Genomic DNA, 13,136 nt, shown 5'->3' with positions numbered 1-13,136 from the left:
TTTCTGAAATAACAGGGAGGACAAACTTGTGTAATGTTGAAATTTGGCTGCTTCAGTATCTGCGTCTTTTGCACAGCCTCTTGAATCCGTTTCTTTCAACAGCATCAGCTTGCCAACATGGCTGCTAGACCGGCTGCTACCAGTTCTATGTTTCATGTCCTTTTATTGTGGGACAAGCCTTTATTTGTACAACACGATGCAGAATAGTTCAACTTGAAGCCAGTCCTTCTTTGGCAAAGTTTGTAAATTTCTGTCTTTTATAATATTCATATGATGTCATATGATGACCTTTCAAGTCCCTCTTCACAGTTTCCCGTGGCCGCTCACATCCACAGACATGCAGCGACACTGTTTGACCCTCGGCACCTTACGGTGTCTGAAAGGGGGCTGCAGGTCTGGGCAGTCTAGCTTCACTGTGAGCTGTGTGATGCGGTGTGGCCTGCAGAAGGAGCAGGACTGGAACGGCTCCTGGGCCTTGTTGTGGCTTTTCCTTCCAGAGCCTGAGGCTTGGCCTCGATTCTGGGGCTGACCCGAGCTGGGGCCCATATGGCGGGGGATGTAGAAGGAGTTGCATTGACCGTAGCAAAAACGGTTGACCACAGTGCGGCTGCGGCAGCCCTCTTCACTGACTGTCTGACGGAGAGGTTGGGTCTTGCACCAGTCTCTGCGGAGGTAGCGGCGCTCTGTCACTACCAATGCCTCGCGGCTGGAAGATAGCACCTCTGGTTTCTGCTGCAATAGCCGGTGGTGACGTTCTGAGGACAGGTTCCCTTTGGTCTTATACGGGGACGGGATGGATCCCTGGGGCCGATGCTTTTTGGTCTCTGCGGGGATGCAGAGCACCCCAGCCAGTATGACTGGGATAGTTATTCTCCACAGCATTCTGCAAAAAGAGAGAGGCGCATTACTATGCATTACATTTCTAAACAGAAAAGATGTTTTCTGAAGAATAAATCTGTTATCACATAAACAGAATCTTATGTAAACTGATTAACACGGAAGCTGGTGTAAAACTAATTAATGCAGTATATGACAGTCAGACGATTGCAAACATAATATCAATATTGCCAATCATGGTTTCAATTGTGTAAATACTCCTTCATGTTGAACCACCTTTGCTGTCCAGCCTTCCTGGCATCATTGAGGAAATTAATCCATCACCAGAGCCCCCATTTGTCAGCATCTCTGTGTCATTATTTCTATTTGCTTTCCTCTCAGCTACGCAACTCTTCCAAAAATAAACAAAACCCTGCCATCAAAGGATACACTTAAACACCCATAACGAGAAGGGGAAGTTGATTTTATTGGTCCCGTCGCCGGGTAAAATAATTAGGGCTTTGCTTACTTTAGTCATGAACTATGCCGCAGATATGTAAACAGGCATTAGAGAGGCCCATCTGCATGTTATTAGGGGAAGAGTTGGGGAAATCTACAGCACCCTTTGGGAGTCCACTCTTCTACTCTTTGGTGATATCCTATGGAGCAAACTGAACTAAGATTGACCCAGTGTCCATGAGTGTCCATAATCACCATAACCCTTGTGTTGTCCTTCGGCTCCCGGTGACCCGAAGGACAACACACGGGTTATGTACTTCCGTTTACTTTGTTGAGAATTGCTCTCTGAACCCTGTCTCTTGTAAAGTAAGTAAGTGAAGTTTATTTCTAGAGTACATTTAAACACAGCTTAAGCTGACCAGAATGCTGTACAAAAAAAGCACTAAGGTCACCGGGACCCAAAGGACAACACAATAATGTAAAAAGAAAGATAGCATGATCTAGAGAAATTATTTCTCTGCCATTCAGGATTGAGTATCCACCCGTGTGCATGCTGTCAGCATTTGCTCCTGCACATTTTTGACCATCACTCAAGCATCTTTTCAGCAGATGTTGCTCTTGACAAGCATTGCATGACATCAAGTCAGAAATTCTGACAAAGAACCAAACTGCCTCAAGGCCATTGGCTGCTACCATTAACAGATTCTTCTTTGCTGCGCAAAATTGTATGTTCCCTTTCCTTCTTTCCTGGACCTGCAACTCACTCTGACATGGAACAAATTACTTTATCATAATCCACTTTGTTTTTTGCCTCCTTTTTTCTGCCCTTGACCCTTGAGGTCATGGAAGCTCTGTCCGAGATGCACAAGCACAAGTCTGTATATCACTATCCCAGCAGCACTTCACGTAAGTTTGACCATCTAGCAGAAATGTAGTTTGAATTCTAACCAGACTTTTTTTATAGCATATCATGAGATATATGTTGGAGTTACATATACACAGAAGATCTACTTGACTTTGCTTTCTTGTGCAAATCTGATCTCTTGTTTTTTTGTTTGTGTGTACACTCTGCCAAGAAATCAGATGTGCTCTACACTTACAATCAAGTCTATTGTTGATATTTGGTTTTTCCATCTGAGGATGTCTAAAAGACAAATGCATTTTGAAATTATTTTTAATGGGAACATCACAGGGAATATATATATATATATATATATATATATATATATATATATATATATATATATATCCTCAAATATATATCTATATATATATCCTCAAATATATATCCCTCAAATATAAATATATATATATATATATATATATATCCCTGTGATGTTCCTGTGATTTTCCTGAGTGTGAATTCCTCAAGGATGGAAACTGCATCTCAGAGCCGTGCTTCTTCTGTAGACACATTTTTACATACACATAGAAGCCAATATACACGCCAATGCACACCCATCATAAGGTTAGAATAACTAAACCGAAGACTCCCGCTTGGTCCTTCCATCACCTACTGCGTCAGGTAGTCATGACCCCACTCCATCTTCCAGTGATCTACCGTCCATGTACAACACAGTCTCATTTGTCTTTAGCTGCTCCATCTCATTCCTGCTGACTATGTATTTAAATGCATGAACCCCTGATCAGGGGAACAACCTCTGCTTCTGTGTGCATGCTCTTGTTCTCTGTTTTCCTGTTCTCCTGCTGTCCATCATTTAAAGAGGCACCCTGTGACTCTAGTGAGCTACAGTCTGCAAAGCCCCAGGGACTTTTGAGGGATGACCTGACCGACTGTGTACATAGGGCATGACGGATGGCCTATACAGCCAGCAGCAGCACTCCCTCTCCACTCTCTGCCTAAGTATGATAGTGCCGGCCCTGCTAAGCTATCCTCATCAATCTCTGCAGCAAGACAAATTTCGGTTTTGGGGTAGGATTTGGGGGGAGCCCCTGAGGTGGTTAGTGGTTGGGGTTAGGAGATAGAAGGAAAAGATTTTGGAGTTTGGGACAGATAACCTACTGGGAAACAAAACCAACACCACTTGGGCTTCATGCACAGTATATACCCTCCTCCCACAACTGTATGTCTCTTCATTTCTTTCCTTACCGATCTGTCTCTCTCTGTCACTCAATCTGTCTGTCTCTCCCTGATGCACAGCACTAATCATCAGAGAGTTGCGGAGACGGAAGGAGACTGTGGTTTTGTGTGTTAATGTTAAGGCATAACTGAACCGGACCTTTCTGTCTGCTAAACACTAATATTGTCCACAAACACAGCTTTATGTTTTACCAGAACCACAAATACTTGGGGGAAATGCTTCACTGAACTGTGGCAGACCTTAGTTCCAAATTTCAGACCTCTAATGAAATTACAAATACCAGAAACAAATACCAGAGAGACTGCTGAGCAAGACACAATCCTTTTTGAAAACAACTATTATCGTCAGTGGGAACTTATGTTTTGTTTTTTAGAATGGCATTATAGTACCATGGTAATGTTCTCTGGATAACAATGGCTCTTTTTTTGTGGTGAAAAAATGAAGTGAAATGAAAAACAAAATTAGTCATGAAAATTTTGAGCCAAGATATATATATATATATATATATATATATATATATATATATATATATATATATATATATATATATTTCTACATTTCAGATTTTCAGTTGTTTGATAATTTAAAAAAAGCAACAAGAATCCTTTCAAGACTTTCACATTTGTGCACACAGATGTACTTCCTCTAAACCATGTGAAACATCTTCCCAGCATGTCTTCAAAGGCAGGTTAAAACAAACAAAACCTGATGCCTCAATTATTGGTGCGTCAGAAAGTCTCATACACAGACTGGTAAATGCAGTTAATTACAGTAGAACCGCATTTAATTCACCGTGCAGCTCAAACCTCAATCACACAAGGGTAGCACACACGTACACATGACCACACACACGTGCACACACACAGACAGACTCACACACACATACACAGGATATAAAGAGGGAAAAAGAGGTAAATGAAATGTTTTCACTTGGAGCCAATTACACAAAGAGGAACCATGTCATTATCTGCGTTTGCGGATTCTATTTTCCCAAACTACGCTCGGCTGTTGGCTCATTAACAGTTGTGTGTGTGTGTGTGTGTGTGTGTGGGGGGGGCAGTTTGGGGGCTTTTCTGTGTAAATGTGTCTAATTCCAACATTGCCAGGAGGCTGCTTTAGGCAGTTTGGGCAGCCATTTGTCACCACAATCCATCTTGATAATGACTAGCAGCCCATATATAATGCTTTTCAAGCTAAGTACTGGCAAGAATGTAAGGCAACTCTTTCGCCTCATCAACATTAAGTGCTTTAGTGGAGGATGAGAGACAATTAGAGATGCTATGATAGTGCAGGGTTTCTCATTTCAGGTCAGGATGACACTACTTAAATTCAGTGATTAACACCACCTTCTTTTGCACTTAAAGTGGAATTTGTTTGTTTAATCTCTTAACATACAACTTTCCCCTTTTGCTTCCCCTTTAAGGTTGCTAAAATGGCCTTATTTCACGTTGTCTGACAGAATCAGATTTATCACATATTCTGTATCAGCTTGTTCCAGATCTTTTTGATGCTATATATGTTTAGGAATGATGTATCTGAGCCAAATACTATTTTTATGGCTTCACCATTCCATCAAATAGAAATATTCTTGTTCTGTGAGTTTGAACATTTGGCTGCACAGCATGAGTTTTCAATGCGTGGCGCATCAGCAAGGTGAATGTTCTGTTGGTTAAGCTTAATTTTAACAGAACAAAATTCCCAGAACTGGCTAAAATGCAGCATTACTCTGCCATTTTAATCCGATTTTCCTCAGTGTTTTCTTAGTATCTGTTTATGTGTAAAGCGTAAACTTGACTTGTTTAGAATGTGGTTGAGGCTTCTATTAAATACCAGTTTTACTATATTTAGAAGCTTATAATAAGGTGTTTTCTGTTGGTAAAGAAACTGTAATCTGTGTGCTAAATCCACTTTGACATCAGAGTGGACTGTACAAGGTGGTGCAGTCACCAGAGCTGTAAGAAGGATCAGAAGGCAAACTCCCCACCATTCACCGCACGCATACTGTAATACACACACACACACACACACACACATGCTTGGATACACATCAGTACACACATGACTACACACAAATACATTAATGATACAAAAGTGAACAGACTCACACAAAAGGATATACACCTGTACACAGGAATAGACAGATAAAATAAGATAATTTGTACATAAAGAAAACGGATTACATTAACATCATTATCTATCATTCTCTCTTTTTCATATTCACTGGAAAAACTAAACTGAATCTTAAACTAACTGAGATGCACAGTACAACATGCTGTCATCACTCACTAATTCTATCACTCACAACACTAATTCCCTGGAACCTCCAGCCACTAATTATAGTAATTTAGTAGACACTTTTATCCTGAACACCTTACAGTACCGTGAAGGCGTATATTTTTACTATGGGTGGCCCCAGTGGGAATCAATCCCTCACTGCTGGCAGAAATACTGAAAAGCTGTGCAACTACTGCTGGTCGAATTACATGGTTCTGCGCTCATTCCAAGACTGACTGAGTCACTCAGTCTCACTATCTCGTCAGTCTCTTACTTACTGCCCACTTGTCCAAAGTGCTCACGTGGGATATGTCGAACCAGGACTCATTTACATACACTTTTCTCAGTACATCCAAGTGGTACATGGTACTATCACGTACTGTATATAATCACTGTTTCCTCACATCCACTGCAAAGAATGTCCATCATCAAAGCATTTATTTATCATTGTATTTTGGAATTTGGATTTATTTATTTTTAATGTAGTGGGGTAATTTATATGTCCATGTGTGTCATCTTGCATCAAGAACTTTCTTGAATGACATGGCATTCATTTGTAATTAGTGCATGCTATTTGTTATTGTTTGTGACATTTCTAAAACACCCTTAAAAAGTTCTTGAAACTGGTCAAACGTTTGAAAAACTCTTTCACTCTTAAATAATGTGATAAAGTATTAAGTGTTATAGCAGTAAAGCATAAAGAATGGTTTATGCACCTCTCACCACAGGGCGCAGCGGGACAGTTATGTGTCGAGGATGCAGTCAAGGGAGGTTGTCCACCTTCAGTGGTCCTTGCGTCCGCTTCCAGGTTTCGGTTTCCATGGCAACATAATCAGTAGTATCCTCAGGCTTGTCCTTGCTCCTCTTTTTCTCCCAACTAAAGTTTCAATGTGTTGGACACGATCAGTTTTCCATCTCCCTGGAAAAGTTTTGTTTCTTTCCTTACTTTCTCTCTCAGTCTAACTTTCTCTTATTAGTCTTTTTGCTTTTAGGATTAAGAAAGAATCTCCAGGTCTCAGTCACAGTAAGCCCATAGCTCCGTGCTGTCTGTCGTCTGTCTTTGAGAGTGTTTGACTCACTGTAAAGCCTGCCTTAGTTTGAATCCCCACCACCCCCTTCCCTCCTCAAGACTGGGAGGGTTTATTCTATTGGTCATTGTGTGAATCAAACCAAGCTTCACTTCTTTCATTTAAGTCTGTCTTTCCCTGTGTCTGTCTCGCTCTGTCTATTGACATTTTTCTCCGATATATTTTATTGTAATGCCCACACATCCATGATTTATCAAACTTATCAAAATTACTTTTTCTTTGTCTTCTTTTTCCATTGTAGTTTTTCTTCCACTCTTCCCCTGTGTTTGATGTTTACTTTTACATTTTTAAGAGGTGGATGACAAAATTGTGAAGAAACAATGATCTCCTACAAAAAAGCATAAATGATCCTCTCTCATTGGCACTTTGACCACATCACATTACAACCCATAATCCCCAATCTTTAAATCATTATATGCTTGTACTCAGACACACTAACAGGATGCTTTGAAAAAAAAATGCCACAATTCACATTCCTTGATGCAACTGAGACAATAATGTTTGTCTGTTTTGTGCTGACCACTGGGCACTGAGACTTAAAACACTGACTGTCACTTCTGCCATCAAAGAGCTGAAACATCAACAGACCCTGCAAAACCTCAGATGGGTACAGTCTGAACAAAAACTGCTTCAGCAGACCAGAGGATGATGGCACTTTTGCATGACAAAACTTCATTTATCTGCAGTACTGTGGTGCATCTGTGTTGAGGAGGAGCTGGTTGCTAAAATGAGGCAGATCCATGCTGTAGGATATATTTGAACACCCTCTAGTGGCAGAAAGCAAAAGTGCATTATTCAAGCACTGTTACTGGATTCTTTTAACCCTGCAGAGTGAATGCTAGTCTTCATTACTGAAGTGGAACGTTGTGTTCAAAAAGTTCAAAGAAATACAAACCCAGGTCATAGTAACAGATAGAGGGCCAACTTTAATAATACAAGTAAGTAAAAGTGTCTTTAAATATGGTATAAAAATAAATGCAGGAGAGAATAACAAAGAATTATGTTCTACATAAGACAGGAGACATACTTTTTGTAATTTTGACTGTGACTTTACAAGTGCAAGGAAAACCATATGTGCTTATTATTTTAGTGCAATAAAATAATGCAAAGCAAAATAAATACACCATAAATATTCATAATAATAATAAAAATCATAATATATATATGTATATATATTGTATATTCATTCTGCACAACACTTCCCATAGCGTGACAAAGTATCTGTGACCTCAGATCATGAAAAGCGATGATATTGGTTAGATTTATCAGTTAAAGCTGTCATTTGATATATTTTTTCGATGTGTTTTTCTTCTTTTTTTTCTCTCTCTGACATCATTGGTTTAGCTGGAAGTGAGAGAGGGGGCTCCGATCCAGCAGTTACGATGGAAAGAACTGGAACACTGGATTCGATATTCTTTAATTATTTTCATCTCGCCAGTCTGTCAGTGTCCTCACAAGTCCAGCAGTGCCTCCTTTCCTAGATTACTGGAAATACATCATGTACTGTAAGAGGAGAGAGAAGAAGGAACATCTTCTCCATGGACATGCAACATCCGGTGGACAACAGATGAACAGACGGTCCAGCTCATCGCCCGGCTGAGCCAAGAGTGGATGGACAGACAATAATGATGAAGAGATGATATGGTCCCCCCTCTCCATGTTCCAGAGAGAGAGATGGCATTGATTTTAGCATGATGGCACACGACTGGTCAGCCTCTTGGGTCCTAGTGCTTTCCCTTGCGCTGTGAAAGAAGAGAAAAAAGGCGAAACAGACAGGTGGAAAAAAGAAAAAGAAGTCAATATGTAAATGTGAATAAGAGAGAATTTATTTTCTGGTTGAATAACAATATGAGCAGCCACAGATATGATGCTGGAATTGCACATTTTTCATTGTATGCACTGTGCAAATTTAGCGTTTGAGCTCAATGAAAATTTACATTAATTATAGTATATTTAAAACCTGTATGTATCAGACATTACCTGGAAGCGAGAGCCTTCAGAACAAGTTCTTACTTTTCTGAGGGGACAAAAAATGACACATTAAGTAAGGTAGTTTTACCATGCAAAGGATTCAGGGGGCCATGTATAAATTATAATATATATAATAACAGTTTGCAAGCCATATAGACAAGAACTGTACTTTCAGTTCAGCCTACCTCGAAAACAGAATAGAGAAAGAGTACAAAATCATTATGAAGCTATTTAAAAAGAATCGCTTCACTTCCAATGTACTGCATTCACATTATATTTTTGATTTGTATATAAAAAGATCCAAGCTATAATAGCAACATCTTATTTGCCAGAATGTAAGGTGGAGAAAGTGTAGGAGGCATGAGGCATTCATCCTGTTATGACACCCTCTGAAACTCTCTGGTATGCATAATGGTTTTAAAAGAAGACCTAATCAGCTACTTTTTTATGCACACCTGAAGCCCATAACGGTAATATGTTATATTCACTCTATCTGCCCCTAATTGATAAGGCCGACATGAGGTGCCATTTAGTTTGACATAGTCTTTGGTTTGACCTGGATTGCACGTTTAGGCAACTCTGCCACATACACCTCTGTATTCAGGAAGTTTATATCCATTTCAGACAAAGTACATTTTCGTGGGAGACATATACTGGAACCTGCATTAGGAAAGATTTTTGGCATTATCACAAATGACTGCATCTAATTTCAAGGACTTGCTTGGAGTGTGAAATCCACATTCAACTCTGCAGCTCAAGACAGACTAGCTTTTGTTTGGAAGTTAGTGGAGAGCAAACTGTGACTAAAAGGAACATAAACACAAATCCATTGGGATCCTCATAATGTTTTAAATATACCATGATGTTCTACCCATTAATGGGCTAAAATACCTGTATGTACTTACTGAGCAGAATTATATCAACCCTGCCCCTATATCAAAATATATGTCACTACAGGTGAGTGCAATAGCAAAGGTGCACGCTTGTTTTGGATGTGAACAGATTACCGGGAATGGGCTTAAAGAGCTGGGCTCAAAGTGTGATTTAACAGACTTTGAAAATGCGTGACTGTAGGTGCAAGGAGGGCAGGTTTTAGCATCACTTAAGAGTCAGTGTATGTGCAAACAAAACCAAATGTTGTAAGCATGAAGTCCCGTCTTAGTTTGATCTTATTTTCAAACTAAGATGGCATGTGTTTTTTTTACCTTCTTCTTGGCCTGTAATAACTCCTGGTAGGCACTGGAGCGGATAAAACGGCTGTAAGAATCACTCTTCATCAATTTGTAGATGTGTTCCTGTTGCAGAAACACAAATAATGAAAATAATGTATCAAAAGCCCAGAAAACACGTTGTGCTGAATTGAAAATAAAATTAATATAAAATAAAATGCATTATTCCACTGCCCACCAAAACAAAGTTGTGATTGATTGATTGTTTGATTGTTTGATTGGTTGATTGGTTGATTGATTGTTTCATGAATTGCCAGGGGTGAGGATATTACAATAGCCTCGTGAGACCGTCCTGATCTCGCGAGCTCCAGTTTTCCACTCGCAGATCAGTCTGGCATCTTGAGGCAGAGAAAATTTGGAGCCGTTAGCCAAACGACCGGGCCAATCAGCATTGGTTTTGAGGTGGGTTAGGTGGTGATAGACAGATGGTTTATCCAATCAACTAACCAGTATTTTCAGACAGCGGTAGCCCTAATTCTGTTAGCTGCTCGCTAATGCTTTTTTTCTCTTGGATCCTTCTTTTGGAATATGGTCCGGGAACCTGAAAGGGTGTCTTTTATTCGTAAATTCTCATTACACAATCGGCAAATATCCTTTACCGACATGTTGCTTGCTTGCTGAGCTAACGAGCTATGCTTTGCCTGCAGCAGCAGGGGCAGGCTTGTGGTTGTATTTTCATACGCTTCGTGGATCTGATTGGTTGATTTGGCCCGTCTATCACCAACATAGGTGATAGACAGATGGTTCATCCAATCAGCTAACCAATATTTCCGCCCCTTCCCAAAAGTTCTCCAACGGAAAGTTCCCAGATGGATATGCCGAGCAAATGCGAAGCAATCCATCTGGCGGAGTCAGGTTAATATTACAATGCAGTTGTGTACAATACAGTTATAGATAACAACCAACATTCCATTCAAAAGTTGAACATTTTATTCTTACATACAGTGTAAAATTGGAAATAAGCCGCTACAGAAATGTATTTATGTGATTTAATGTATTTGTATCATTTGCACCTGTGCATCCTCAAAAGCGTAGCGTCCAGGATCTTTGACATTCTGGGTGGTTTTGTCGTAGCTCTTGGAGTCCACGTTGATGGCACTGGGTGCTCCGGGGGCCAGAAACTCCTGCCAGATCTCTTGAACCCGGGTTGGAACTTCTCTGATGGGACGTTTCTTTAGTTCCTGGACCGCTAGCCAGAACCTACAGACCAAAATGAACGGTAAATACAGTAGCTCTGGACCACAAAAAGGAAGTGGCACAGGTAATAGTAAACTTTATGTAACTGTATGCATGTACTGGAATGTACATCAGTATTTATGCAAACATTTTGTTGATGAAAATAATCTCCAATAATTGAATTATTCCTTTTAAGAGCATCCATTTTTCCATTTTACACATACTACATCAAGGAATTTGGTCCATTATCTTGTCAGGAGAAAAAGATACATGGCAATTAGAACTAACAGGAAGAATTTAAGTGTTTGCCTTTGTCAGGGACACCTCAGCACGGACAAATTGCAATACTGGACAGTTTCGGCACCATACAGCAAGTTACATTTTAAAAAGTTAAGTTTGAAAGGGTTGTGTTATGTACATGAATAGCAGCATGCTAATTGTTAGTGATACATCTGTTCAATTATAGGAAAAAAAAAAACGATGCTCAACTGACTGAGATATTAAATCATAATTCAATTAAACTGACCAAATGATCAGCTTTGGGCAAAAAAACAATACAGACATGTACCATCAGAGGGAGCAGGGGAGCTATCCTGCACAGTGGTGCTCTACTCATACTACTGTAAGCTGTTTCCATGCTTTGATACTCTGCAGTATTCCTGTTACCATGAATAAACTGGTTAACATAATATTCCTGCCCACCTGTGTTTTTCTAGCCACAGCTAAAGTTGCGCATTTAAAAAAAGATGCATTTCCAAATTGTATATATTTTAAATATTGCTTGTGTAGTATTCTATTGTTATTTCATTTATATTGTTCCCTATTATTTAATGTATACTCTGTATGTGTGCTGTGTGTCTTATATTTTGCCGCTGCAACACCATTATTTCCCATTTTTTGGAAATCTATCTATCTATCTATCTATCTATTTATCTATCTCTTTATCTATCTATCTATCTATCTATCTATCTATCTATCTATCTATCTATCTATCTATCTATCTATCTATCCACTGCCCTCTTTGCTTTGATTAAACAATTTAACTGCAGGTTACTTTTACACAGGGGCGTAGCACAACATTCGGGGCCCTGTAGAAAGGCATTTTCTATGGGCCCCTCCCCACATCCACAGCTATTCGTTCTAGCATATTTTTGGTCCCTCTTCACATGAGGGCCCGGGGTACTCAGTCCCCTTTTTCCCCCCAGTCCTGGTCACACAATCACATTGTGGAGACCCATGTGGGAACAAAAGTTGGTCCCACGAAGGTTAACCATTTATTTTAGGCTTTTTAGAGTTTGTAGTTGAAGGTACAATTTGCAAAGGTTCAGGCAGCTGTAAGGGTTGTAATTTGGCATTGAAACAATTACAGATAAAGGCACAGTCCGTAATTCAAAACAAAACACATGACTAGATCCTGCTATCTTACCAGCTATGTTGACTAATCCAAAGCGGTAGAAAGTAACTAAGTACATTTACACAAATACTGTACTTAATTACATTTTTTAGGTACTTCACCTGCGTGTTTCTATAGACAAATGTACTTTGTACTACATTTATTTGACAGCTGTAGGTACTGGTTGCTTTGCAGATATTACCTATTAAACATGTGATCATCTTATTAAATTTGATGAATTGCTATAGATTAAACTATACAAATTAGGGTGTAAAAAATGTATTTGCATCAATAAACATGGCAGTAAAACATCCTTTCGTTTTTTAAATTATAATCAACAATATTCATGGCAGTATTTTGTGTGTGTGTGTTTTCATTTGTGTGCATGTGTGTGTGTGTGTGTGTGTGTGTGTGTGTGTGTGTGTGTGTGTGTGTGTGTGTGTGTGTGTGTGTGTGTGTGTGTGTGTGTGCATGCATGTTGGTGAGTACCTGAGATTCTCTGAGCTGAACTCAGACTCCAGGAACTTGAGGAACTGCTCTCTCCCCACTGGATCTTTGAGAACCTCATCGATGCCGAAAGCCCACCTCTTTACCCTCTGCTGGCCTGGCTCCTTACTGGAGGAGGACA

The 13,136-nt window shown here is 39.7% G+C and overlaps 2 protein-coding genes across 2 annotated transcripts in view; both read right to left on the bottom strand.

Annotated features, from left to right (window-relative positions):
- Positions 1 to 150: 150 nt before the first annotated feature.
- Positions 151 to 6,688, bottom strand: grem2a (gremlin 2, DAN family BMP antagonist a). Its single transcript, XM_028604163.1, has 2 exons — positions 6,368 to 6,688; positions 151 to 883 (listed from the first exon to the last, which is right to left on the bottom strand). Exon 2 carries the CDS (start codon positions 880 to 882, stop codon positions 304 to 306), a length of 579 nt encoding a protein of 192 aa, XP_028459964.1. The 5' UTR covers position 883; positions 6,368 to 6,688; the 3' UTR covers positions 151 to 303.
- Positions 6,689 to 8,412: 1,724 nt separating this feature from the next.
- rgs7a (regulator of G protein signaling 7a) overlaps positions 8,413 to 13,136 on the bottom strand; it is a 60,784-nt gene continuing 56,060 nt past the window's right edge. The window contains exons 14-18 of the mRNA XM_028603583.1: positions 12,998 to 13,123; positions 10,953 to 11,139; positions 9,916 to 10,005; positions 8,720 to 8,756; positions 8,413 to 8,481 (exon numbers count right to left, since the gene is read on the bottom strand). Of these exons, the coding sequence (XP_028459384.1) occupies positions 8,736 to 8,756; positions 9,916 to 10,005; positions 10,953 to 11,139; positions 12,998 to 13,123 (424 nt within the window). The 3' untranslated portion in view covers positions 8,413 to 8,481; positions 8,720 to 8,735. The remainder of the gene's footprint in view (positions 8,482 to 8,719; positions 8,757 to 9,915; positions 10,006 to 10,952; positions 11,140 to 12,997; positions 13,124 to 13,136) is intronic.

Source organism: Perca flavescens, chromosome 17 (genome assembly GCF_004354835.1).
Source record: "Perca flavescens isolate YP-PL-M2 chromosome 17, PFLA_1.0, whole genome shotgun sequence".
Taxonomy (NCBI): domain Eukaryota; kingdom Metazoa; phylum Chordata; class Actinopteri; order Perciformes; family Percidae; genus Perca; species Perca flavescens.
Note: the sequence above shows the minus strand (reverse complement) of the source record. Positions and strands in the feature narration are given on the sequence as shown.